This window comes from Acanthopagrus latus, chromosome 2 (assembly GCF_904848185.1).
Source record: "Acanthopagrus latus isolate v.2019 chromosome 2, fAcaLat1.1, whole genome shotgun sequence".
Taxonomy (NCBI): Eukaryota; Metazoa; Chordata; class Actinopteri; order Spariformes; family Sparidae; genus Acanthopagrus; species Acanthopagrus latus.
In genome coordinates this window covers 27,485,289-27,510,831 of record NC_051040.1, presented here as the reverse complement: position 1 = coordinate 27,510,831, position 25,543 = coordinate 27,485,289, and the positions used below count along the sequence as shown (strand labels likewise).

Sequence of the window (25,543 nt, the reverse complement as noted above, 5' to 3'; positions counted from 1 at the left end):
GTGTTGTTTCATTTCATTATTTTTGCATCTAAAAATGTTTAACTTTAATACATTTACGCAGCTACATGACTTAAGGGAGAAAGTCAGTGACCCTGTACTTTAGCAGCACAATAAAGAGTCTCCATGTTTAGTCTGACTCCAGTGACCTTCACTGTTAGTGCTGAGTGGCTGATGTCTGGTATGAGCGGACAGGATGAGTCATGAGGCTTAAAGGTGAAAGAACAACATGAATCACCTCACACATACTATTACATGATAACACAGAATAATAGTATGTTTACAGGTGGCTAATTCAGCCTTACGGCTCTGTACTGTGGTGGATCATCTCACTGCCTCTCTATCACATTAATTATTCATAGTCTGGCAACTACGCTGGATATCATTAACATAACATTCTCCCTCGCAAGCCGCCGGACAAATGTTGTTCTGTAAACTTCTTCTCACTAAACACACACGAACACATTCTTGCATTATTGATGATTCCCAGCAGGGCACATTCCTGGTGTTAATGAAGCCAAGCTAATTAAGAGCATCACTGACACAAAAACCCAAGTCACACTTAAATTTTCAATAATACATTTTATTCCATTAAAGATTCTTTTTTTTCTAATTGTACACTGGAATGTTAAGATTCCCCTTCTTCAGTAATTTAGTTAAAAATGCTCAATCTAGTCATTTTCAACCCCACATCCACACAACCATTGCTAAATTGAAATTTGGGGAGTACAAATGAAAAAAGAAAACAAGAACATGAAAGACAAATGTTATATTTTGAATAATGGTGATGTACTGAGGATGCAAGTAAAGGATGACTGGGTGGATGAACAGGAGCGCCGGCAGCACCGCTTACTGCCAGGGCTCCACTCGTCTCTCTGCTTACCTTGGATGTGAGGGTCCAAAACCAGGCTGGCAGTCTGCATGCAAGTGTGTGCATGTGTGTGCGTGTGTGTGTGTGTGTCCCATCTGACAAACTCTCATGATAGATAAGGGGGCTTGGATGTTGATTCTGGGCTGCATTCAAAGTCATTTTGATTCGCTGATATCTGAGGGCTGATCACTCGACTGAAATGGACCTGAGGGACAATGTGGCGTCTCTGTTGGACACAGTGAGGAGTGGTTGCAATGGTGTTAAAAAAAAAATAGATCATAAGAAAATTCAACAGATGCAATAGTCAAATGTGTTTACTGTTAGGTAACTTTGCCCTGCAGCTGAGAATTCCTTACAAAGTCCTGCTCTTCACTGTCTGACCTCAATATCTGGATTAGTGGTAAACAATGACAAAGTATACAGCAAACAGTAAAAAATATCAAAGTTAAAAATAAAAAGGACACCGTGAGACAATTTTGCTGATGATAACCGCAGACAGGACAGACAATATACTGAGCACAGAGCCATATTTTTCTTTTCAGCCAAGAACCAAAGTGTTAACTCTCTACAAAAACTGTGTCCTCACAAGAAAGCAAAAAGGAAAACAATCATCTGAAGTGAGATATCAATAGAGCAAATCACAATAGTTCAACGATTAAAGAGTGACAGGCTTATAATGATTGAGACGGCTACAATTCTGCAGTTATTATGGATAAGAAAATTTGAAAAGAACAAAAGCAAGAAGCCCATTGAAGAAGGCTTTATCCATGAACCATTGCAACATGAGTGAAGCAGAAAGGCTGTGGAGGATGTCTGATTCTCAGGGGACGCTAAACTACCAGCACTCGTTCTAATGGAGACTGATACAGCAGCCTCGGCCCCTGCTCTCCCTCTCTAGCTCCTGGCAGGGTTTTACTGATAGATGGACGAGGAGACGGCCGCCGGCCTCTCCTGCACCCCCGCAGTCATCCTCTACTTTAGTCTGAAGTCCTCTTTACAGTTCTGCTGGGCCAACGCGACAGCATCAGTGTAGTTTTTCTTTTGTGTGTTTGTTGGTTTTTCCTGTTCAATTAACTCTATATATAGATGATCCTCTCTCATACAAACATATAAATACACCACCGCTGCTCTGCTCCACCACAGGAAGAGGCTTTGCCAGAGGGCTGACATAGTCCTGTCGATGTACACAGTCTCTGAAATAGTATACAGGGTGGGCAGGCAAGAAATCTTCAATCTTTCTCTGTAGCATAGATTTGGACTTTTTTTTGTTGGTGATTTTTTTGATTTTGATGTTTTCTTTCAATATTTTTACAGGATTTCATATTTGTCGACAACAAAGGAGGTTTCCGAAGAGAATCTAACAGAGCTGTCGCCATCTACGTGAGTCACTTTGGTAACCTGGAAAGAAGAGAAAGGAGCAGAGTGTGAGTTTGTATCATAAAGAACATGAGTAAGCATTCAGGAGAGAGTTAGGCTGTGACTTTTTTTGAAAAATGTTTGAGAATAACCAAGTTAGCCTGACGCATACTGGATTTTTCAGGCTTTAAAAACCAACAATAATATATTGGCTGATCATAAATAAACTTAACATATCAAACTTAATATCATTAATACATGAGACAATAATCTTGATAACCAAATGTATTCATTCTAAAATGACCTAAAACAGAAAGAAACCACACAAACAGTTACTGATTATCGATATAATTTTCAGCCAATCAGCTAATCGATTAATTCTCTGACTGGACAGGACACAGTCAGCAGGAAAATGACAGTGTTCATTTTTAACTGACAAAATTCAATACAGAAGTAGAGCTGGGTATCGCTTCTGAGTTACCCAACTGATCTGATTCCAATTTACGAGGTCTCGATTTTATTTGGTTACGAATGTTTCAGTAACATTAAGTAAACAGTAACATTCTGAGAGAACCAATGCTGTAAATTGTTTGAGGAACTTGACAATACTGTTCACATTTAGAATTTAACTTAATAGTTCCAGAGATTTGCGGTTGAACTCTATCTATGGATAAATGATTGGGATAGTGTATGTATTAAAATGCTGTCATTAAATAACAAGGTAATGACAGATGTCGTAACAACCTTAGTCGTCATTCAAGTCTAGAGTTTACAAGGTGTCCATGAATGCAACATGAAGTCCCTGTGCTGCCAGTGTGAAACTGTGACACACAGAAGGCAGCAGAGAGAAGCAGCTCTTCTCAAAAATTCACCACCAGTGTGCCTGATAGTATTCAGACAGAAAATATATGCTCATTTGGTGCTTGGCAGGTCTTAAATTCAGACGCCTGTCCAAGAGAACAACACACTGCCAGCATGATTTCAAGAAGTTATGAAGCCATATCAGGTCATTCACATGAAGATTGATTCAGATTAGAGGTTAGAGCTATGGTGGAGGAAAAAATCTTACAGGCTTCATAAAAATAGACTTAAAGTATAGCAGTTTGCACTATACAGGTGTACCTGAAAGTGGTAGCTAAGTGTAAACTCAGTGGCTTTAGTCATTGAAAGATTCCAACTCACCTGGATGTCGCAGTAGTTGCGCTTGGACACAAAGGTCACACTGATAGGGAAGAAGTCATTGGGCTGTCCAGCGATGCTGAACTCCAGGCTGCCGGTCTTGTTGTTGGCATCGATGACAGGTAGGCACCACTCAAGAACGTTTCGCCTGCTGTCGTGTTTGTACTCTCCATCCAGATCACCAATCACTGGAGCTCCCACACCAGACCTGCAGAGGAGCAGCAATACACAAACCTGTCAGCACAAATTAGATACATGGGTTCCGCCAACAGCTCGAGACATGTAGATCCTCAAACACTTCTTAGAGGATCTTAGCGCAGGACAAACAGCACCTCTCTCAAACATCTTAAACTGGATGTGTGTATTATAATCACGTGGACCTCATTTCAGACAAACACCTTTACAGCTGACGGCTTACCATTACAGGTCTACTCTGACATTGAAGTGTGTTAATAGAGTGGCCTCAAAATAGAGCTACAATATCAAATCATTATTTTAAGTCCTGTGAGCTGGATGCTATTTCAGACACTTTCCAACCAGAAAACATATTATTATTGATGTTTTTCTCGGGTCTGTACACGAATTCATCTCACACGTGGTTAGCACTTACGGTACAGGGATGCTGATGACCACATCGTTGAGCTCGAGGCTGTCCTCCTGCAGCTCGTACTCAATGTTAACATCACAGCCACTACCACTCTCTGAAGGCCAGCAGTTAACTGTGGAAGAAACAATGCAGTCATGTCAACAACAATGAGGAGCTGAATATCACAAGGGAACAACAGCACATGAAAATGGCCCAGATGAAGCACATGTGCTGCCACTCACTGGTTAGAGGTATGAGGGACTCGTCTGTGGTCTGTAGTCTCCACTTCAGCACGCCGACATCATTGTTAAGAGGGAAGGACTTCTCTGGGTTCTTCAGGCCAACCACTGATTCAGCGGTGAACAACTTCTTGTCCACATTGGGATGTGTCTGAGACGACACAGACACAATTATCACTACAACTGCCATTATGCTATTGAAGCCACTTCTCCTTCACCTCGTCTGTTACATTTTCATCCATTAGGACTCTTTGTCATTTATATTCTATTGTTAGGGGTGGGATATATTAGTATGTTACACAATGTAAAACATTGTAAGAATGTATCACTATAGTTAATTCAAAGGGTTGATTGTCATGCTGAGTTAAATGTTGTTTCAACTTAAAGAAAAATCATAATTTTCAAAACTTTCATCTTCAGCACTTTAAGTGACAGACACACTTTTTTGCATTAACTTTACTCTGCAGTAAATACTGATGCAGCGTATTTTCTGTAGAGAAATGACACCATCCTCATATAGATCTGTTCAACAGAAACATCACTTTCTCTTACATTATGGTGCTAAGGAAGCTCGCCAGCCATTGCTCAACTGCAACAGGAAGAGGCATCATTTTCCCTGGTCACTATACAACTGACTGTTTTGCCCTGTCTTTTCACAGCACTGAGATCAGGGTTTGTAGATCAAAACACAGATTCTGATGGTCTGTATTTGCTTCAAACAGTACCCAGGCAGCTAGCTGTAGCCATGTTGCTAACACTATCTCTGTGTCATCTGTAATACCATAGAGTAGGAGTTGTCACTTTCTGCCTAAAGCTCGAGCTTTGACAGATTTCAATGACAATATACATGTTGAAATTAATTTAAGAAAAGTGTGAGGACATCATTAAAACATTTCATTTTCAATACAAATGTCTGAAGAATTGCTGAAATGTTGTAAATTATACTCTGCCTTACATCCAAAATGTTTCCAAAATTTGCAAAGCATCTTAAAACTAGAAGCTATACGAGTGCATGGCACAGAAAGGTCTCCACCATGTGTTTGGAACATGTGTATGTGGAACCTACTTGCAGCTGCAGTCCTTTGTTGTCATTATTGTTGATAATGAGGCGGATACGTCCATTCTTTTCGTCTGTGACTCGGAGCGTCACCATACCGATCACCTCCATGTTCTGTAGGCCGCCATCACGACCGCAAGTCAGCGTGATCTTCTCCTCCACACGCAGATGCACACTGGAGAGAAAACACAATCACACACGCTTCAAGTCATCAATCCACCACACTGAAGACAGTTAAGGCCGGTTCAGTAGAAAGAAGATCTAAATGTTATATGACTTGTCAAAGATATTTTCATACTGAAGACCAGATCGAATTGAGCCAACACACTACATTTTACCATTCTCATGCCACAACCTGATCAAGTGAAACAGCCTCAAAACCAGCATCTATAAGTAAAGAGAAATCAAACTCAACTGAAGAGTAGATGACAGCATTTACGGGAGTGAGGACTGGCTTAATGCAGGAAAAGAGAAGCTTCACTTTGCTTTTCAGACACACCCCAAGAATATTGCCAATGAATGACACTGAGGTACTCCTTTCTGATTTTAATTACATATCAATTATCTTCTTCAAGCTCTGGTGAACCAATAAATCACTCTACAGCATAAAAATCGTGGATACATCTTCATTCATTAAATTCATAACTGCGTCATATACAACTTGGTTTGAGTATGAATACAATCATGTTCTGTAGTATTTCAGCCAATGTTCTTTCCAGTGTGGTGCAGGAGCTGTATTAAATGACACTAAATCAAGTACAAGTGTCCTATGAAGTCATAACATGACAAAACAAACGTCTGATGAAGTGACTGACGTGTGCATTGGCTCTGTTTGCTCTGAGCTCAACTGTATTACTGTCAAATATTTGCTCATCAGATCACGTTACACCCTATCAGAATAACGAGTCGCCTCCGAGGTGTCCTTTAATGCATACTCAACACAATTGATAACTGATGCCTTTACTACAAAACACCTCATTATTGTGAGAAATATACTACTACTACTACTCTACACCTTTATGGTTGACTATAAACCTCAACTTCACTATGATATTTGGTCACATAGGCTGGATTTTCCTAGAAAAATAAAGTAAAAGAAAAATACAGCATGAAGGATGCTCGTCTGTCACTGCTCAACTGAAACAGGAGGTTCTTTTATTGTTTTCCCTAGTCACTATTTCACTCAGTTAGAATTAAATAGCTTACTGAAAGTTTTGACTAAATCTGCCCATACCACAGCTTACATTCTCCATTCAGCCAGCTGCAGTCAGTGGAAATAAGCTTGACACTCTAATAACAGTTCCAGAGAAATTAAAAATATTGAATCACAGAGACTGTGATGTGTCTGTACCTTTCCACGTTGACTGGTGGTGGTAGAGCTTTAGATACATCTGAGCCCCTCTTTCCTGTGCTAGGCATGATGGTTTCACCTTCAGACTTGAGCTTGTCGACAAAGTTGTCCACTTCTTTTCCTTTAGCTCCCAGTTTCAGAGCCTTACTAGGTCCACTTGGTCTGGAAAGAGAAGAAGACATCATTTTTGAGCACTGGTCACACACTATTGAAAAGAACATTAACTTCTATGTATTTCTTGAATTCGTACCTGACTGGAGCCGGTGTGATTTTGGGCTTCTCCGGTTCGACGATGGTGTCTGTGATGATGGACCCTGAGGAGATGCTGGTCATGCCAGCGCTGCCGAAGCCGCCGAAAGCTGGCACCTTCTTTCCGGAGCGCTCAGCATCCCTTCTAGCCTGCTGCAGCTCCTTGGCCTTCCTCCTCATCTCTGCCTTGGCCTCTCTCTCCTGGGTCTGTGGAGTAACAAAAAAAACATTTACAGTTGTACTACACTACATGATGGTGACACACTGAGAGAAATGCATCATTTTAACTGGTGTTTCAAGTGTTGCAAACGAATGCAGGGTTAGGAAATCATTTTCAACACAATTACAGTTAATAGAATAAAATACACCATTTAAATAGTTAAAGACATAATACAGTAAACTGCTGCAGACCTGATTACACCATAGTGATCAACAGTCTTTGCTTTATCCAATAAAACAGAGAGACAACAGTCTGATCTAACCTCTCTGACAGCACGGAAAACCTTCTCCTCATGGGAGTCCATCTCTGTGAAGGTGCGGATCTGAGCCAGGTTGACATTCTCTCTGTAGCCAAGTGCCACAATCTCATCGAAGGCAAAGATCAGGTCAAAACAGTGCTCTGAGATTTCACCCTCCTCCAGCACGCGGCAGTATTCTGGGATCTGGAATGGAGAGAAGAAAATAAGGACAAGTGAACCAGAGAAAAGATGTTATCGTTTGGCACTGCCTGCAGTAAGAGGTGTGACAGAAAGGAGATCCACATGGCAGTTGAGGTTATAAACCTTACTTCTGACATCACAATATGTCTGTTCCTGATTAAAAACACGGGTTAACAGTGTGAGACTGTTTAAGCATTGGTTCTTTTTGATGACGCTTCCACTGCATCTTTTAGCTGTTTGTGACGAGCAGTTTGCTTGTACAGTATTACAGAGTCTGATGTTTGAAGTTTTGTGTATTAGGTTAAAATTATTACAAATATTTAGTAACATTAGGTAACCTTTTTTTTTTTTTTGGACACTTTTTGCACTTTAAAAGGTTCAGTGTGTAGGACTGAATGACATCCTGCAGGGAGGTTGCAGTTTGCAACCAACGAAATGTTCCTGTTTGGTTTGTCCTTGAGATCTATGGGAACGGATCCATTCCCTTAGTAAATATAAAGGTGTTCTCCTAACCACCCAGAGTGCATTGCAGAACCTCTTGCCCTGTGTCACGTATGTTGCAGAAAAATAGACCCAGTATCACTATCTGTGGGCAAGTCAGAGACATGACAAAAATCATGTTTTTATGGTACTCTCATTATTTCATCATTATCAAAAGCCAGCTCCATATAAAGAGATAGAGCTGACAGCAGCAGCACCGCAGCAGCAACACTGTGTGTGGGCGTGATGCATGTGAGCCACAGCAGCCATCACATGCTGCTCCCACAGGCAGTTTGTCCCGAGTGAAAGGCAACAAAACATTATGATTCAAATTTTCAGGTTATTTTACAAAAAAAAAACATAACGGCGAATATCATATTCTATTTTGACTACCAACTGGCCATTTTGATTTGTTCAATTTAGAGAAAAAAGCCTAAAAATACAAAGTAAAAATACAGTGAAGCCACTAGTATCTATCACTACATTATATGTTAGTAAAGTTTTCATGGTTGACTTAAAACACCCAGATACAATTCAGGTATCCTGTCTGTCTATGTCTTAGGCTTATCCTCAAACTTATTCTTTCTTGTGTGCCACCAGACTTGTCATTCAAGCACTGGATGACAGCATGAGGGTGTCGCTTCAGCTACATTCAAAATTAACATAAGAAATAGCTCATACATTGTTGCAACTATTATTTTATACTAGATTATTATAGAAGCAGATTGTAATCCATGTGCATTTAAAGCACCAAATCTCTATACTTCTGGATATCCACAATCCATCTCCAACATAAACATGCCATTAATATGCCCTGTAATGCTGAAAGTAGCTTCACATACACTCAAACGGGAGAACAGGAAGCTGTTGTCAGGTTCTGACACGTTTCAATGACTGCATGTGAAGGATGTGTGAAAATCATCACATCCATGGCATGACATCATTTACATTGATTGAGAAGCAAATACTATGGACCTTCAGCTTCATACATTAAAGCAACTGCCATTTCTTCACACTGCCAAGTGACACTGTTAACTTTAAATGGCTGATGGATGTAATTCATTTTCTGGGTTTACATGAAAACATCCTTCTTGTTTCCATACCACTCGAGAGAAGAGTCTGAGAGTCTCCAGGTCCTCCAGGATGTTGCTGTTCTTGGTGGTGATGAGGACCATGTAGAGTTTCTCCAGTGGCTGGTACACGTAGCGAACACTGTCTGTTTCCACAAAGGTGTGCTGCTTGCCAGTGTTCATCAGTTTGGGGAATGCAGCCAGGAGACCCTCAATACGCGTCCGGGTCATTTCCACAAACTGCCGCGATACAATGGCCTTGCCGGCCTTGGTGCACACCGCCGCTGCCAACAGCACCTACAGGTGAGAAGAAAACCCAACTGTAACAGTGCCTACAGACTGTCAATATTAAAGCTGCAAATAACAATTATTTTCCTTGCTGATTAATCTGTTGATCTTCTTCTCAATTAATTGATTCATTTGTTGGTTTATACAATGCAATAAAATCATGGGAAACTTCTTCCCAAGAAGCCCAAGATGAGGTCATAAATTGTCTTGTCAAAGATATTTGAGAATGTTTACTGTTTTTTTCTTAATGAAAAGTAACAAATACAAACTCAAAGTGATTCATTAATTATCAAAACATTTGGTTATGAATTTAACATTTGACAAATCATTGATTAATTAATTTTAATTGACAGTTGCTGGTCTATCCAATATAATAAACACACTGTGCATTTATAGTTTGTGTGTGCATGCATATGCTGCTGGAAAGCAAAAGCAAATGCTGTGTCTCATTTTAGTTCAACTTGGGACAGACAGAATTCCTACTAATGTTGACAAGCCTTGCTCTCCCTAGAAAGACTGCCAAGTTGAATATCAGCAAATAAATGCAGTTTTACAACAAAATTCAGCGGCAGATTTGGCACACAAAGCTCTTGGCAGACAGCTCAATATATATTACTGATTGACACTGTGCAAGGCTACCTGCTGTTTTGAGTTCTGGTGGAAGACATCGGTAGCAACAAGGTATACACTGCAGCCTGACGCTTTATCTTATTAAAACGTTAGGCTGCATACTATACAGCCTGACGTTTTAAGAGTTTAACTTCTGCCACAGAGATTGCTGAATGCTGAACTTGTGCATGGTATATGGTAAAGTGCGGTTTAACAAAAGACGCTAAGATGTGTCTATTTTGGCTATGGTTTGACTGCAGAGAAGGCAACCCAACTCTTAATCACCGTTTTTTTTGAATGGAGCTTGGCGTGACACTTACCACATCACAGACAACGGTAGCGACTGTGGACAATTACTGTATGTTTTAGCAACAGTCAATAATGTTCACGTATATAATACTGAATGTCTGGCTAAATATAGCTAAGATGAATATACGTACACTCCTAATTTCACCCTGATAACCGAATAAAGGAACTGCATTCATTCCACGTTGACAATGGCTGAAGTTGGAAACGAAAGGCAGCGACTAGGACAGATCTGAACTTGATATGGACAAGCTCCTCTGAAAGTTAACATTGACAGTCCAAGATACATGTTGCAGCAACTGTCACGCCATAATGATTATACAAATATACATATGTGTCAGGCTTTCGATTAGCGTTATCGAGAGTTGCCTGGCTGGGTACAATATGACAGCAGGTAACGTTAGCTCGGATCCGGCTAGTGACAGGAGCTAAATCTAGCGCTAGCTTGTAAAGCTAGTTAACGTCAGCAATGTCTGCACACTCAGTGTCGCCTACTAAGCTGAAATTTGACTCAATATGGTAGAACAACCATTCACTTTATTCAATGTGAAAACAAAACAAAAGCTTAGCGCTGTCAGTTCAGTGAAAAGCAACGTTTGGTTTTCGTCTCATTTCGCTCTTGAACAACCTAGCTAACTGATACCTTAGCTTTAGCCAGTTACCAGGTTAGCCAATGTTATGATAATTGCTAGGCCCGATAAAGGCAGGGGAAATATCTTGATATTGGACTGTCACTCACCATTTTGGTCTCTCTCTATGGTACGACGATCTTCCGTCTCTCGTGCTTGTCCCTTTGGAGGTTTCTAGTCACTCTGGAATAGCAAGGTGCGGATGTACAGCTGCCTTCAAGTTGTGTGATTGTTAGCTAGCTAGCGTCAATATGGCAGCAGTACAGAGCCACGTCTCCACCGGAAGAGCAGCACTGGATCAGCCCACCGTGGAAACCAATGACGTGGGCCCCAAAATGTTCGCCTTGTTGCATAAATGAGTTTCTGGTACTGCTCCCACAGACGCTCTTCCTCTTTCTTTCGTCTCCTCCGGTGGTGCCAAACATTTACCACTGAATAACCTTTAATGCCATTGTGCCCGTGTCGACTGAGCGACGGTCGTGATCAGTGATGTGGCAGTTAATACACTTTAATCATAAAAAATAATTCTTCTCTCAGTTGTGTCACACTGATTGATGCTCGTTGACAGCAATGAGTGTTATCAACAGATATCGATTGAACTTCCAAATGTTTGTTTTTTTCTCTACTAAATCACCATCGTATAAAACGTGTTTGAAAGGTGTTGCGATGTAATCTAGCTTCACTTTCACATCTTTTTGGCCCTAACAGCTGTCTACTGTAGGTGCCAGCGACATGTGATCAGTTGGTCCAACCTGGTCTACTGCAGCTTGGGTTGAAGATCACATGCACTGGAAGGACAAACACAAATTAATTTCTGTAAATATGAAGTTGTTCATTTTTTGCATTGTTCTGGTTTATTGTGATGTCGAACTACGATGTTATTCACAAAACAATTTAAATACAGACACAGAATAAACACATGGGTTTAAAATATATTCAAACACTCCAAATAGTTGCCTAATACATCACCCTGTACGTAAATAAATAAAATGTTGAACATTTAATTTGCATTTTCTCTCATCCACACACTTTGAAGGTTAAAATGATATATTGATGATTGATGACTGTTTTAATCAAAGCCTGCTTAATGTCTTTTCACCACTGGATATTTAATTGGTCTATATTAATAATAAAGACCAACAGAACTATTCAGTTTATTCTTTACCATAATTCAGGGGAAATCAGTGTTGCAGTAATTTCCCTCTGGCACCAGATGTCACTATTCACGATTCACACTATTAAGTGTGTATGGAAAGTATAGAAGCACACATACAGCAACAGGTTACTGAATGAGGTCTTAACACGTTTCACGGGCGCTCTTCCAAATGTATCTAAGAGATTAAGGACTCAACCTTTCCTGCTGGCAACATCTTCTCATGGCATTGTTTAAGACTGAGGTGTGGCACTCAACACACCCCTGAGTTGCCACACTGGTAGTATAAAGGCCACATCATCAGGTCACATATGATCAGAATACAGCAGTAATCATCTGCCTCCCTGTGTTCGGAAAACAGTTTAGAGTTTAGACCTTCCTCGCTAAATTGTTCCACTGTCTTCACGAACAATTAATATTGTGTGTTTTATTCATCTGCAGCCATTACAGTAATAGCCAAAGAAGCATCAAACACAGTACACTTGCACACTGTCTGATAGAGGAAACTGACTGACTGAACAAGGAAATGACCTCTAACCGGTCCAATGACATCACAGCTTCCGCGTTCATTCATAGGGAGCCGCACGAGAGGGGCGCGCTAACTGTTTTCAAGGATTTCACGTTTTTTAATGGCCTCTGAGTCGAGAAGGACACGCCGTTGATTTGCGCCCTGTTGGCAGCGTGAAGGGGATCACCGACATGTCGGAAGAAGCAAGTTCATCGGTAGGTTTGATTCAAAGTGACCCGGTGGTGTGTCTGTAGTTAGCATCGTGCATGAAGCACCTCAAGTGCTCGTGGGTTGCCACTTCCGTATGTGCCGTAATTTGGAGCGCCATGATTGGTCGAGCCGTTTGTCTGTCTGACTGCTCTGCTCTTCATTGGACGATTACAAAGACGAGCGGTGTCAAATGTTGACAGGAGTTACGAGAGGGGTTTCAGGGTTACAATGTTAAATGTTAGAACTCGACGACCTGGATTGAAGCTAACAACTTTAAGATACTGTATAAACGTGTTGTTAGCAGTGCGTAAGCAGTTCCCACTGCGAGTAACTCAAAGGGCTTGTTAAAACCGTTTTCCTCTTCGTCTGCTTCGTAAAACCCCAAGTGTGAGCCAGTAGCACCCCGAAACACATCACGTTGTCTGACCTTTTAAAGAGGTGAACGCATATTAACGTCCGACACAGAAACCATCAGAAACATCTTGTGTTTTCCTCTTTTTAACAGCCTTTAGCTAATTCCAGTTAGCACCGGGCAGCATTGCCTGCTCCCGCCCACCAGTGTTACGGTACATGTGCTTTCAGATGGAGTCTGCAGTTTAGCTGGAACTGTTGGCGAGACGAGCAACCAAAGAAAGGTTTTAAGGTTTTATGTGATAACGTGCTGCTTGTTGTACTCCATGTCTGCCGAATAGAAGAGTGTCAGCTACTGATAGCTGGGAAACCACGTTTAGTCCTTGGGATGATGCAGTAACCTGACGCCTGGCAAAGCAACATTAAATCAGAAGGTTTCTGAATGTAGTTTTTTTGACACAACAGCTGTGTGTGTGTGGCCACTGACAATAAAACTGATTCACATAATTATGAATATTTACAGTGTGACTGTTCTATAAATGAAGAAGCAGGACAGTTTTGTGCAGGGTCGTGTAAGGTTTTGCAGATGTTCACATCATAACGTTTAAAGAATATGTGCAGCCTCAACATGGTAGCCAGATTTCAAAAAGATGTGCATTGATGTCATCTATTAGTATTACAGTTCTGTAATGTTTTATACAATCAGGTATATGTTAATGGATGTATTAGTCGCTCATTGGAAAATGTTATAAATTGAGTTATATTACTAAAGCAGAATAGCAACAAAACTTTCTAAAATTTCCTATTTGAATCTTTGTCGGGGATGAGTTTATTTTATATGGCTCTTTTCATAATAGTGTTTTTGTCACCAGTGCCTGTACTTACGTATACCGTCATACGTATCATACAAAGTCATTCAGGATAAGTTGATTGTGGTGAATTTGCATTATCTGTAAGACCTTCACATGAGTGACTTGATAATGTACAATCATGTTCTGATATCCTGATTTATTTTGAATTACATAAAAGGGGATCCTGCTTCTTTTACCAATTCATCTTTTTAAAGGCCGATACTGATTATTAGAGGTCAAGAAGACTGAAAACTGATATCTGGGTCCGATATTCATTTGCAGTGAATGAATCGTTTGAAATAAAAAAAAGTCATTCAGGTACGGTTGCATTTTAAGAGTTTTAAGCATATTTATTGCAATTATTTTGGCCCAGGATATTGGTGACATGAAATTTTCGTATTCTCGTATGCGTAGTTACAAGGCTGCAGTTTGTACAAAGATATATATTTCCTGTGGTTTGCAGTGTGTATATTTATCGTTCCATCAGTGAAACACTTCTGATTTAAATGTTCATTTTGCGTGTATTGTTCTGTCCTCTCATCCATGACAGCCCTACTTTTGATGGAGGATCATTTTCATTCAGAATTAAAGCGATTTTAAAGGAAGAAAGTTCACCACCACACATGACCCTCCACGTATCAAAAACCCTGCAACCACACCTCATACACCAGACCCTACTTAGCTGCCCCTCCCTGCCTTGTATAACGGACTCAATGAATTGGCACACTTATCTTTTGGAACCAGAGATATCTTGGGGTGGAGTTCCTGAAGGAGAGGGGGGTGTCCAGTAAAAAAGACCACTGTTCAGTATCAAGAGGCTATATGACCTCAGCACAGCTCCTTACCAACACACAGCAGGCAGTCTCAGCCACACATCGGACACAATAGCCTCCACAGTGCAGACGCTCAGTGCAGCCACACAGAATTATGGAGGAAGGACCTTACAAGTACATCAGGGTGAGACGAGCAGAGAAAATGGTTCATTCATGAGCTGGTCATAGAGATGGGGAAGACATCAGTTGGAAGATGTTCAAGGGGTGTTGGCAAAAATTGAGTTAAAACTCTTTTGGCTGATTTCTGTTTTGTCTTGGCAGGACGGTAATGGCAAGGTCAGCCGAGTCATCCGGATCGGAACGCGCAAGAGCCAGGTACAGTACTACGATTATTAAATCTTGGGTGCAACTGTGCTTGCTGACTTTTGAAATATTTCAGAGCTATTGCATATTTCTGACAGATTGATTTATTAAATTTTTTGTCTTAATTTCATCTTTCAGCTCTAATTTGAATGTGAACTTGAGCCCTACAGTGTGTCAGTTAAATGTGAATTATCTGGTGCTCCGTTTCTCCATGCCGGTTTAGATACAGAGGAGTGAAACATCTGGAGCTCTCCTCGCAGAGATAACATAGTTCTGGCTCAACAATGTCTCTTTAAGATAACTGTTCCTCCCCCTGATATCAGTGACCATTATACTCATTTGATGCTCTCTGGCTCTGTGGATGAGCCTTTGAAACTTTTTCAATTAGCAAATTAGTTCAAACAAGTTAAAAACTACTGTGTTCCTCTGTCCCAGCTGGCTCGCATCCAGACTGACAGCGTGGCGGCCAAGTTGAAAGAACTGTACCCAGATGTCCACTTGGAAATAGGTGAGGATCGTCCCAGCCTTGTCGCTGTTTGACATCGTTTTCTATCTGTCTTATTTTCTAGCTGGCATCTTCATATACATCTGCTCCATAATTGCCGATGATTTGCAAACGAGGGTTGAGTTGAATGATAATTGTTATATTCTCCTATAGATTTGTGCTTTTTTTGTTAAGATTAATTTTGAAGTCAGAAGTTGCGGCTTAACTAGTTACCATCACATCCACACAGACGATTTCACTCATTCTTATAGGAATGTTTGTGAAGGCTATGTGAGGGACTGCTTGATTGACATCTGTCTTAGCCTTCCATTAGTTTTGGTCCACCCGTCTGGGTTGCACATGTTACACATGAATCACTCTTAATGGTTCATGACACCCAGTGACTTCACTCAATCTCAGCAGAGCTCCTACACGACTTTACCCTGAGCAGAGATCAGAAATTGGCTGATAAGTTGAGACACCTGTGCATGTGTGCAGGCTCTTTAAACTCCATCAGTTTAACATATTAAAGTGTGTTTACAGCTGTTGGGGAATTTGACCACATTTCTTTTCAAGTCTTTTGTGGCTCCAGAGGAAGCTACATGTAATCTGATAAACTGCCTCCAGTGACGTCACTCAGAGCATATGTTGCATTGTGGGTAATGTTGGCACCAGGTTTTGAAAAGGACGAATAATGTGCTGAATGATAAGGCGATATCTCTGTTCTGCTGTATTGATTTTAATCATTTGTTTTTAAACTGTCCTTAATAAATCCAGCAGTGTAAGAGCAGTGTCATAATAGACCAGTTGACTGTTTATTTCATCAGACTAGATGCAGCATCCTCTGGAGCCACAACAGTCATTATACTACATTTTCACATATGCAGTAGAACACCCCGCCAGCTATAAACACACTTAAATGTGTAACACTGGTGGAGTTTAATGTCTTTAACATCTAGTTCCTCACAGTTATCAGCAGCAGCCTCAAACATCAACCCTGGGTCAGCCTATGATACACTTTGAATAATAATAATTGAATAATCTTGAATGGCGAAATCACCAACAGACATTTGTGCAAAAAAAAACAAAAAATGAGTTAATGCCAAAATGTCTAATCTGGCTTCACATAATTAATGGTTTGTAACCAATGGGCTAAATCATTGTTGTGGCTGATTCCTCTCACCTGAATAGCTATCTAATACCTGAGTACACATGAATGTTATTGGGTTCTCATGTGATTGAATCTCTGTCTTCTTCTTTCAGTTGGCATGTCAACGACAGGAGACAAAATCCTCGACACCGCTTTGTCAAAGGTGAGGCAACAGATCAGAGGCTGCATTATGACAGATGTGATTGTCGTGACTAATTTAGGATAGCTTCTTAGCCAAAAATGATCCAATAGAACAAGCACTGTAAGAATTAAGTAGCAGTCAGTATATAATTACCTTCAGTGCTGTGCAGATTATTATCACACAATGCTCTGCTCCATTTAGCATTTTAACCAGACAATAGTGTAATAGGAGCTTGCTTTTGATCCGTGGCTCACCGTCACGTTTCACTTCATGCTCACTGCTCACTGTAGGGTTATTGTATGATAAATGTTAAGTAACAACGCAAGTGACAATCACTGTTTCTTCCTCTTGTTTTAAATACAGATCGGAGAGAAGAGTTTGTTCACCAAAGAGTTGGAGAATGCTCTGGAGAGGAATGAGTGAGTGTCACCGATGTCATCTGTGGCTGACACCAGTCTGGCTTCACACCATTGTTTCACCAACTGACATAAACCGCTAGGTTTTCACTAACAGGGCCAGACTACTGCTTTGTAGCTGTCACTTACAGCTAATATTTAACAGATATGGATTTAAAGCATCATTATAGCAGAGAAATCCCATGACCTTTGAATATTTTGTAGCCACACTGACCTAAAACATCCATAATAGCACCACTGTAACAGATCATTCAGAGGGAAACCCTTTGATTTCCTCCACAGCCTCAGATGTAGCAGGTGGTTCTTTTCTGTGGCTGCCCCGAAGAGCATTCACACCACTGAATGGCTTTATTATATACCATGAGACATAATGCAGCATGTATATATATCCACCTTGTTCCTGTTTGTCCCACAGGGTCGATCTGGTTGTTCACTCACTGAAAGACCTCCCCACCACTCTGCCTCCAGGATTCACCATCGGGGCTGTGCTGGAGTAAGTGCAGTAGTACACTTTATCTGGATAAACTCAACACGTTGTGGATACTCTTAGAAAGAGGCAGCATGTAATGTTTTACAGTCCCACTCCAGAGAAAGTAGTGAAGGGGAACATGCATCGGTTACATTATAAAGCCTTGAGATTAAACACAATGATAAAAAACATAGTCTGTTTAAAAAGAAACTCTTCAGGGAACATTTAAAGATACCTGTGCAAGTCTTTACTGTGTTTATTTGCTCCAAAGAGCCAGATTACTTTACTGTACATTTACTCTAAACTAGCAAGCAGCGGCACACACCGACGGTGTGTGTTTGAATTCAGGTGAAGCTCTGGGTGAACTCATCACTCAGAAGAGACTCTGGTTCTCTCTCTTCATTTCAGTCAAGAACAAAAAAAACAGACAATGGAGCCCAACTCTGCAGATCACTGCTGCAGTCAGGTTGACAAACAGGAGTGAACATAAATCCCCTTCAGTAAACGGCTCCGGATCAGAGCAGAATCTGATGAGACTCCAGGTGTTTATTCCTCTAGCAGGTCTGGATTTGCACTTGTTTTAATAAAAAGACCCCTGTGCATTTCAAATCAAATCAATCTTTATTTGTATGGTGCTTTTCATACAAAAAGGTAGTGCAGAGTGCCTCACAGAGATTAAAAACAACAACAGAGATTAAAAAAACAAGAGAGTAAATAAAAGTCAAGAGAAGAAAATCAAAAGAGCCCAACCCTCCCACCCACCACAGGTATGCACAGAGACATACACAAATACATACACACACATATATACACTCACACCCACACATACACTAGCTGTCACTAAAGAGACATGGCCGGGCAGCGAGACCTGAGGCGCAGAGGAAGCTACCTCTGGGGGGCCAGCCACACTGAGAGACATCCTGGTCCAAGGCCGCAGGGAGCGCCGCCACAGGGACCACCCCAATCCAGGCAGACAGGAGGCCCCACACCAAGCAGGTGCAGAGCCCTCTGGTCACATGGGCTGAAATCATCCATAGGACAGCGCCCCCAGTGGCAGACTAGACACACCTCCCAGTCTGGCAGGGCCCCATGAGGAAACACTGGAGATTAAAAACATTAGGGACTAAAACAGTAAAATAAAGCAAAAAGCATAGAGACCAAAAACATGAGGGACTAAAACAAAAAAAGCATAAAGGCTAAAAACATGAGGGACTAAAACATAAATGCATAGAGGCTAAAACGTGAGGGACTAAAACGGTAAAAAGGATAAAGGATACAAATGCTTAGATTAGCACAGCATAAAAGGAATTAAGTTGTCATTATCTAACTTTTTTCCTTCATTGGTGGAAAGGGAAAAAGTTGCAGGACAGAAAGGGGAGTGGGGCTTTGTGTCAAAGTCCTGGCTTAGTTAAGAGAATCTTTAATAGTATTTTCCAAACCACTGCCACTGAAGTGGAGTGGAGGAGACCCCCTCTGCCTTTTTGGAACAGTTCCTTCTTGGTCCTTAGCGGAGGTGCTGTGCAAATCTCTTGCAGTTGTCTTACATCCAGCTGTCACTCACTGTTATTTGCCTCCTGCTGCTTTTAGGAGAGAAAACCCCCATGATGCAGTGGTCCTTCACCCAAAACATGTGGGTAAAACTCTGGAGACCCTGCCAGAAAACAGGTACAGTCAAACAGAAAATCAAACTAGCAGTGATTTTCCACTGATATCAGCAGTGTGGATAACTTCATATTGTTTGTTTGTGTAGTGTGATCGGCACCAGTTCACTGCGCCGCGCTGCTCAGCTGAAGAAGAGATTCCCCCAACTGGAATTCAAAGATATTGTATCCTTTCAGAAGGTGTTCTGTTGCTGTTGACAGCTGAACATTTAGGCAGCATTTAAAGCATTTTGGTCTCAGGGGAGGGTGCTAGTCAGCCAGACTGGATAGTCGTGTCTGAAATGTTTTCCTTAGCTGTCGTCTCCAGCGTGGGAACCTGAACACGCGTTTGAAGAAGCTTGATGAAAAGGAGGACTATGCTGCCATTATCCTGGCTGCTGCAGGTCTCCGGAGAATGGGCTGGGATAACCGGATCAGCCAGGTACAGTTTCTGATCATCTGAAGTCCTCTCTGTGATGTCTGAGGGGGACATTTCTCATCTCTCCGCCACACTGTCTGTTTCCACTGATAGATCCTGGGGCCTGAAGACTGCATGTACGCTGTTGGACAGGTAAAGAACAGTGGCTTTGAAAATAGGATGTACTAATACATAGAAAATAAGGTTTAATAATGGTTAATAATACCACACTGCATGCATCTGTGTGTGTTTAAAGCTGTTGGGTGAAAGAAATCCATATGTGTGTGTTTTCAGGGGGCTCTAGCTGTGGAGGTTCGTGCCAGAGATGCAGACATCTTGGAGATGGTGTCTGTCCTCCATCACCCTGAAACTGTGCTGCGCTGCATAGCTGAGAGAGCTTTCCTCAGGCACCTGGTACACACACACACACACACACACACACACAAATCACACACATATTCTTTGACACATTTTCATATTGTATGAATATGGACATTTGCATAATTCAATCTTACTGTTATTTGTAGGAGGGTGGCTGCAGTGTTCCAGTGGCAGTACACACTGAAGTGAAGGACTCTCAGGTGAGAATGCTTGGTAGTGGCAGACACACACACACACACACACACACACACACACACACGTTTTTCACCAGACAAAACCCCACTACCACCAACTAATCTGTTTTGGTTTTTTTTTGTCTTTAACGTAAATGTGTTCATTCAGCATTCACTTCCTGCGATGCGGTCACAGCACCTGGGTGGCACAGTGTTATGACACATGATAACTCTTGAAACAGTAGCTCTTTGATTTCCAACATAGTAAATCACAGTCCCCGGAAAAGAAAACTGTCACTGGCAGATTTGACCAACTACAGCTAGCTGATTAATCGTTGGCTCTAGGAGTTATACAGCAGGGTTCAACGTGACACTTTTTTCCCCGCTTGGTCAGTCGATCGGAGTTTTACTGTCCCCTGTGTATTTTCACCGGCCTGGCAGCCAAAAAATGAAAATACCTCTTTTTCTCCCATACTATTTACATTATTTACAGTAAAATATGTTTTAACTTGGTGATGGCATTGATTCAGTATTACTATGGACAGTGTTGACAGGAAGTTTTTTTTTTTGACCTGTTCAATGTTTTTGTCATAAGCTTATGGTATAAATCTGAGACGTCAAAAAAGTTCATTAGTTCACCTTGTTCTTTGCGAAACTGCAGCATATTTGCAAGTTTGGTTATTATTCATAGTTTCCACCACAGCACACTTATTAGCCTCGAGTGACTCTTCATCTTCACTTCACCTGAATCACTGTCTCTGTTACTGTTTGTGCGTCTGTCCATTTCACTGACGGTGAAACTCCAACACAGAGAGCAGGGGACAGCATGTCTCAGCATAGTTCTTTCTGTTCATTTGCTCATAGGCGCTGTGAACAAATGCTTAGTCCATGCAGCCAAATCATTACTGTCCAATCAAGCTTTTGCTGGCCCCGGGCTATCGGACCATGGGTTGTGTTGGACCCTGTTCAGTCGCCACCTGACTTGCTTTTAAAACAGAAAGCCTGGAAAAAAGACCAGAGTATGCACTAAAAGACTGAAGTTAACCGAGCCCAGACAAAAAAGTTCCAAACTGACCGACAGAAATGAAACAGAATTCTCCCTTCATTACAATAAGGAGCTGGTTAGTCCTGGTGATGACATGGAAAATGTTAGAGATTAGACTGTTGATTTGTTATCACATAATCCCTGTTAGGATGCTACTAAAGAGAAAAAAAAAAAGTTCACTGTTTCACAAGAGATGTTTTGAGGCTGAGCATCGACTGTTGCACTTGGTAGATAAGGTGCAAGAGAGTAACTTTCCCGAATTCTAGCACAGATCGAGACAGAGCTGCTAATGTTAGCCTGAGCTAGCTACGTACACACAGTAATCCATTCTGTGCCTCTTTGCTCATGTGGAGAAAACAAGTCACCCTTACTCCATACATACACACCACCACAACATGTCTACAAACAAATGGTTGTTAGAATATGGGGACATAAGGGACATTACCAGACCAACATGCCAACCTCAGTTTAAATCTGGCCTAATGGGCAACTCCATCCATCCATCCATCCATCCATCCATCCATCCATTTATCCATCCATCCACCCATTCTTCCATCCATCCATTTAATGTCTGTGCTCCACTTCACTGCTCCATTCAGATGTTTCATCTTTTTGAACTTGAGATTAAGGCAGCCTGTGATTCATCTGTCACTATAAAATAGAAGGCTAAACTGTTGTGACGTTTTTCCAGCTCTACCTGACGGGGGCAGTGTACAGCCTGGACGGGTCAGACAGCCTGAAGGAAACCATGCAGACTAGCGTTGCTGCTGCTGATAAAAAGGTAACAGCTGCGTGTTTTACAGCGTGTTGGCAGCCGGACACTTTGTAGACTATTGCCACATATAAAAATGCTGCCTGTTTATGCCATCAACAATAAGGGACAGGATGGAACGTGTGATAGGTGTGTGGTTCTGTGTATTTTGTTTGCGTGTCAGCTCTCATACCAAACTTTATACTAATGTGACAGAGCCAAGAGGAGGTGGACGAGGGCGTCCAGAGAGTGGGTGTCACAGCCAGCAAGATCTCCGGCGAGGCCCAGAACGACGCCGAGCGGCTGGGGGTCGACCTGGCCAAATTACTGCTGAGCAAAGGAGCCAAGGAGATCCTGACGGTGGCCAGGCAGCTCAACGACGCCAGATAATCGGGCTCGGCTGAGGGCCCCCGGGCTCCAGAGGTGACCGGGTCCTCGAGTGCTGGAGTCAGTCACAACCTTGTGTCAAGTAAAAACTTGAATTCCTTTTTTATGTTCCCCATTTCATGTTGCTTGAGGAAAACAATGTCGACCTCCTGCTCCACCAGGTGAACTCAGTCAACAGCAGGCACATTTTAGAGGATTTCAAACACTACTTGGACCAAAGTTGTGCTCGGTGTGGTACAGTGCTTCTAAACTGATCGCTTGTTCAGGGTCACTGCAGTCTGCAGCACTCTTGGCCTTGGATCCAACCTGTTACGTACTTGACCTCATGGAACCATAACTTGAGCCACGTAGATACCGCCTTACTGGGATTATCAGTGACAAACACCAAACAGCCTTCAAACATAGTCACAGCATTTACAGTACCATTACTGGCTGATTTCCTCATGGTTAAACCGTTTTTGTTTTTTTAAAGTATAGCAGTATATTATGAGTATCAGTGTATTAAATGTAATGTCTCTAATACTCAGCATAGTCAATTTTTTCCCCGTAACCAAGGATGTTTGTTTCATCAACATCCTTTTCTAGTTCTCCTTAAGCAGGGACAAAATAGGAGTTAACCCACAGCTCCTCTCGTAGTGCGTCCTCATTTGGAAAAGCTGGCTTTTTATAGTACCAAAGATGAGTTTACAAGCATGTGGGCACATTTTCTGGTTGGGAGCAGGCAGCACTGCAATATAAAATGGGGCTAAATGAGATGTGAAATGTAAATATAAATGTGGATTCAGCCATGAGTCAGCATAGACTTTCTCTCCAGCTCCTTCAAGTTCACCAGTACTTGATCAGGCCTCGTCCGTGCTGTTCATTGTTATAGTGTCAAGTTTTATCGTGTTTCGCCGCCTGAAAAATAAAATTTTCCGCACAGCCTTCTTTCAGCCCATGTTTCAAAGTTTACTGCTTTTAAGAGTGTGCGATTGATCCTCCAGAGAGGATGATGATGATAAGCTGAAGGCACAGTTAGTGACGCCACGTTGGTACAGCTTTGTCCTGAGCCCATACGAAGAATCGTTCCACTACATGACTGGAGATGCCTTGTTTAACACTGGAGCTATCACTGCATCTGTTTTCAGTCTTCTTCTATGATTTTAAGTGTGCACTGGGGCCCAGTTTGTCCTGTTTATGCTTTGCTGATATTGTATCACTGCAGATACAACACTACAGCGCCATGTGAAGCATCAGCTGTCAGCTTCTGAGTTTTAAATACAGTGTAAATGCTACATTTGTTGATGTACGTCAGTATAATCACTATTTAAAAGGTATAAGCCTAAGCAGCAGCTCTACTCACTGGCTTCATAAGCTGCCAATAGGGTGATATACTGTTGTGTTATAGATGTAAAGTAGCCATAAAGACCTTATTTAACTGAAAGAAATCACATATATTTTTTTTTCTGCAAACTGTTTTACAGCTGCTACACTCAACACATTAGCTCAGAACTTGATTAATGGCCAATGCGAACTCATTAACGCAGATGGTTGGTGTGTGTTATGGTGAAGTTCTACTGAAGCACCACTGCATTCAGAATTTGACTGCTGCATCTGATAATTAAAACAGAGTTCTCCTCTAAATACAAGGTGAAGATCCCGTCGGGAGCAGATACTCTCATAATGAAGACTTCTGTAATATTATAGATTAGTATAGTCATCACAATATGTCATTCAGAATCATGACATCTTTATCTCACAGAGACGTATAGATGTGCTTGATGGATTACTGTTCTGGTCATGGTTTATTTTAATTAAGAGATGCAGATGCTTCTGTACACCATCCACAGCCATTCAGAATTTTAGCAGTTTATTCTTTTTTTTTTTTTTGTATATATTCAGAGAATGGAATATTTGCTGTCATGTTGTCTATCATGATGCTGTTCTCCACATATCAAACTGACGGGTTTCTGAAAGCAATACATCTTCAGACTTATTGACCTTATTGAAACGTCTTGAACGCCATTGTTCATCTTCCTGTAGCCTCTGTCAAAGTGCCATCTGAGTAAATGTATCATATCTGCCTTACATACAACAATGTCTGTTTAGATCTTCATTCTGCATGAGTACACCCACTGTACAGTTAGTGTGATACCATATTGAATTTCCTGTGTTGTATATTAAACTTAATTTAAAACCTCCGGAGACAATGAGAGATAACGTTAGCCATATTTGTTTTTCAGCTTTAATTTCCGTGTGAATGAAAGTAGACTGTTCCTGCATTTAGATTCTATACGTCAGTTCCCATATTGCTGTTAATGACAAAATATTGAGTTGGTATCAGCACGTGTCTTTGTTTTGCCATGTCTGTGAATATCATGTCAAATTAAAGCACCGATGTCAACAAACAAATGTTAGTAAAGTGTTTTTGTGTTTGAGTTTGCCTTTTTTTTTGGGACATCCTGAATGGGCCAGATAACAGGAAACAGCAGAAAGCAGCACAGAACCTTTGAAATGCTATTTTAGAATTCAACCATACATTCATACATTTATGTAGGCTGTATAGATTTTTATATTTTATCACTTTTATCACTTATTTAACACTCCCGCACATTCTGTAAGTTGGACAAGACCTTCCTCGGGCAAAATGATTTTTGATTCCACAGTGTGTGGCAGATTGCTCACAACTTTTGGATTATTAGTCCTCTCCCACGCTCCTGGCTCATGACATAGATGTGCAAAGTATTTTTCCGTTTTCCATTCCTTCTTTCTTGTTTTGCCCAAAGCGCAACATTCATGAAAATGAATACAACAAATTTCGATGCACATGTAAGTTAAAAGCAGAAGCTAAAGAGCCAGTCAGTACCTGTTCATAAAGTCAATGCAAACAGTGTTACGGTTACTTATTATGAAGCTCAGTGTGCTGGTTCACCAGGAGAAACGCAGTAAATGCAATGGTATCAAACTAATGGA

General features: G+C 41.3%; 2 protein-coding genes across 3 annotated transcripts; one reads left to right on the top strand and one right to left on the bottom strand.

Annotated features, from left to right (window-relative positions):
• Positions 1–1,130: 1,130 nt before the first annotated feature.
• On the bottom strand, positions 1,131–11,398 carry arcn1b (archain 1b). Its single transcript, XM_037080230.1, has 10 exons — positions 11,037–11,398; positions 9,128–9,391; positions 7,368–7,547; positions 6,887–7,092; positions 6,637–6,798; positions 5,295–5,460; positions 4,232–4,379; positions 4,014–4,122; positions 3,407–3,611; positions 1,131–2,266 (listed from the first exon to the last, which is right to left on the bottom strand). The coding sequence occupies exons 1-10, from the start codon at positions 11,037–11,039 to the stop codon at positions 2,177–2,179; spliced, it is 1,533 nt and encodes a 510-aa protein (XP_036936125.1). The 5' UTR covers positions 11,040–11,398; the 3' UTR covers positions 1,131–2,176.
• A 1,207-nt stretch (positions 11,399–12,605) lies between these two features.
• LOC119010969 (porphobilinogen deaminase-like) lies at positions 12,606–24,982 on the top strand. Of its 2 annotated transcripts, none has more exons than XM_037083664.1 (14): positions 12,606–12,802; positions 15,094–15,147; positions 15,571–15,643; positions 16,883–16,932; positions 17,275–17,330; positions 17,743–17,820; positions 19,384–19,461; positions 19,547–19,622; positions 19,765–19,878; positions 19,969–20,007; positions 20,149–20,268; positions 20,382–20,435; positions 22,145–22,234; positions 22,421–24,982. In XM_037083664.1, the coding sequence occupies exons 1-14, from the start codon at positions 12,779–12,781 to the stop codon at positions 22,592–22,594; spliced, it is 1,080 nt and encodes a 359-aa protein (XP_036939559.1). In that variant the 5' UTR covers positions 12,606–12,778; the 3' UTR covers positions 22,595–24,982. The 2 variants fall into 2 exon arrangements, with proteins under 2 accessions (XP_036939559.1, XP_036939549.1); XM_037083654.1 differs by lacking the exon at positions 12,606–12,802 and adding an exon at positions 14,583–14,956.
• The last annotated feature ends 561 nt before the right edge of the window (positions 24,983–25,543 follow it).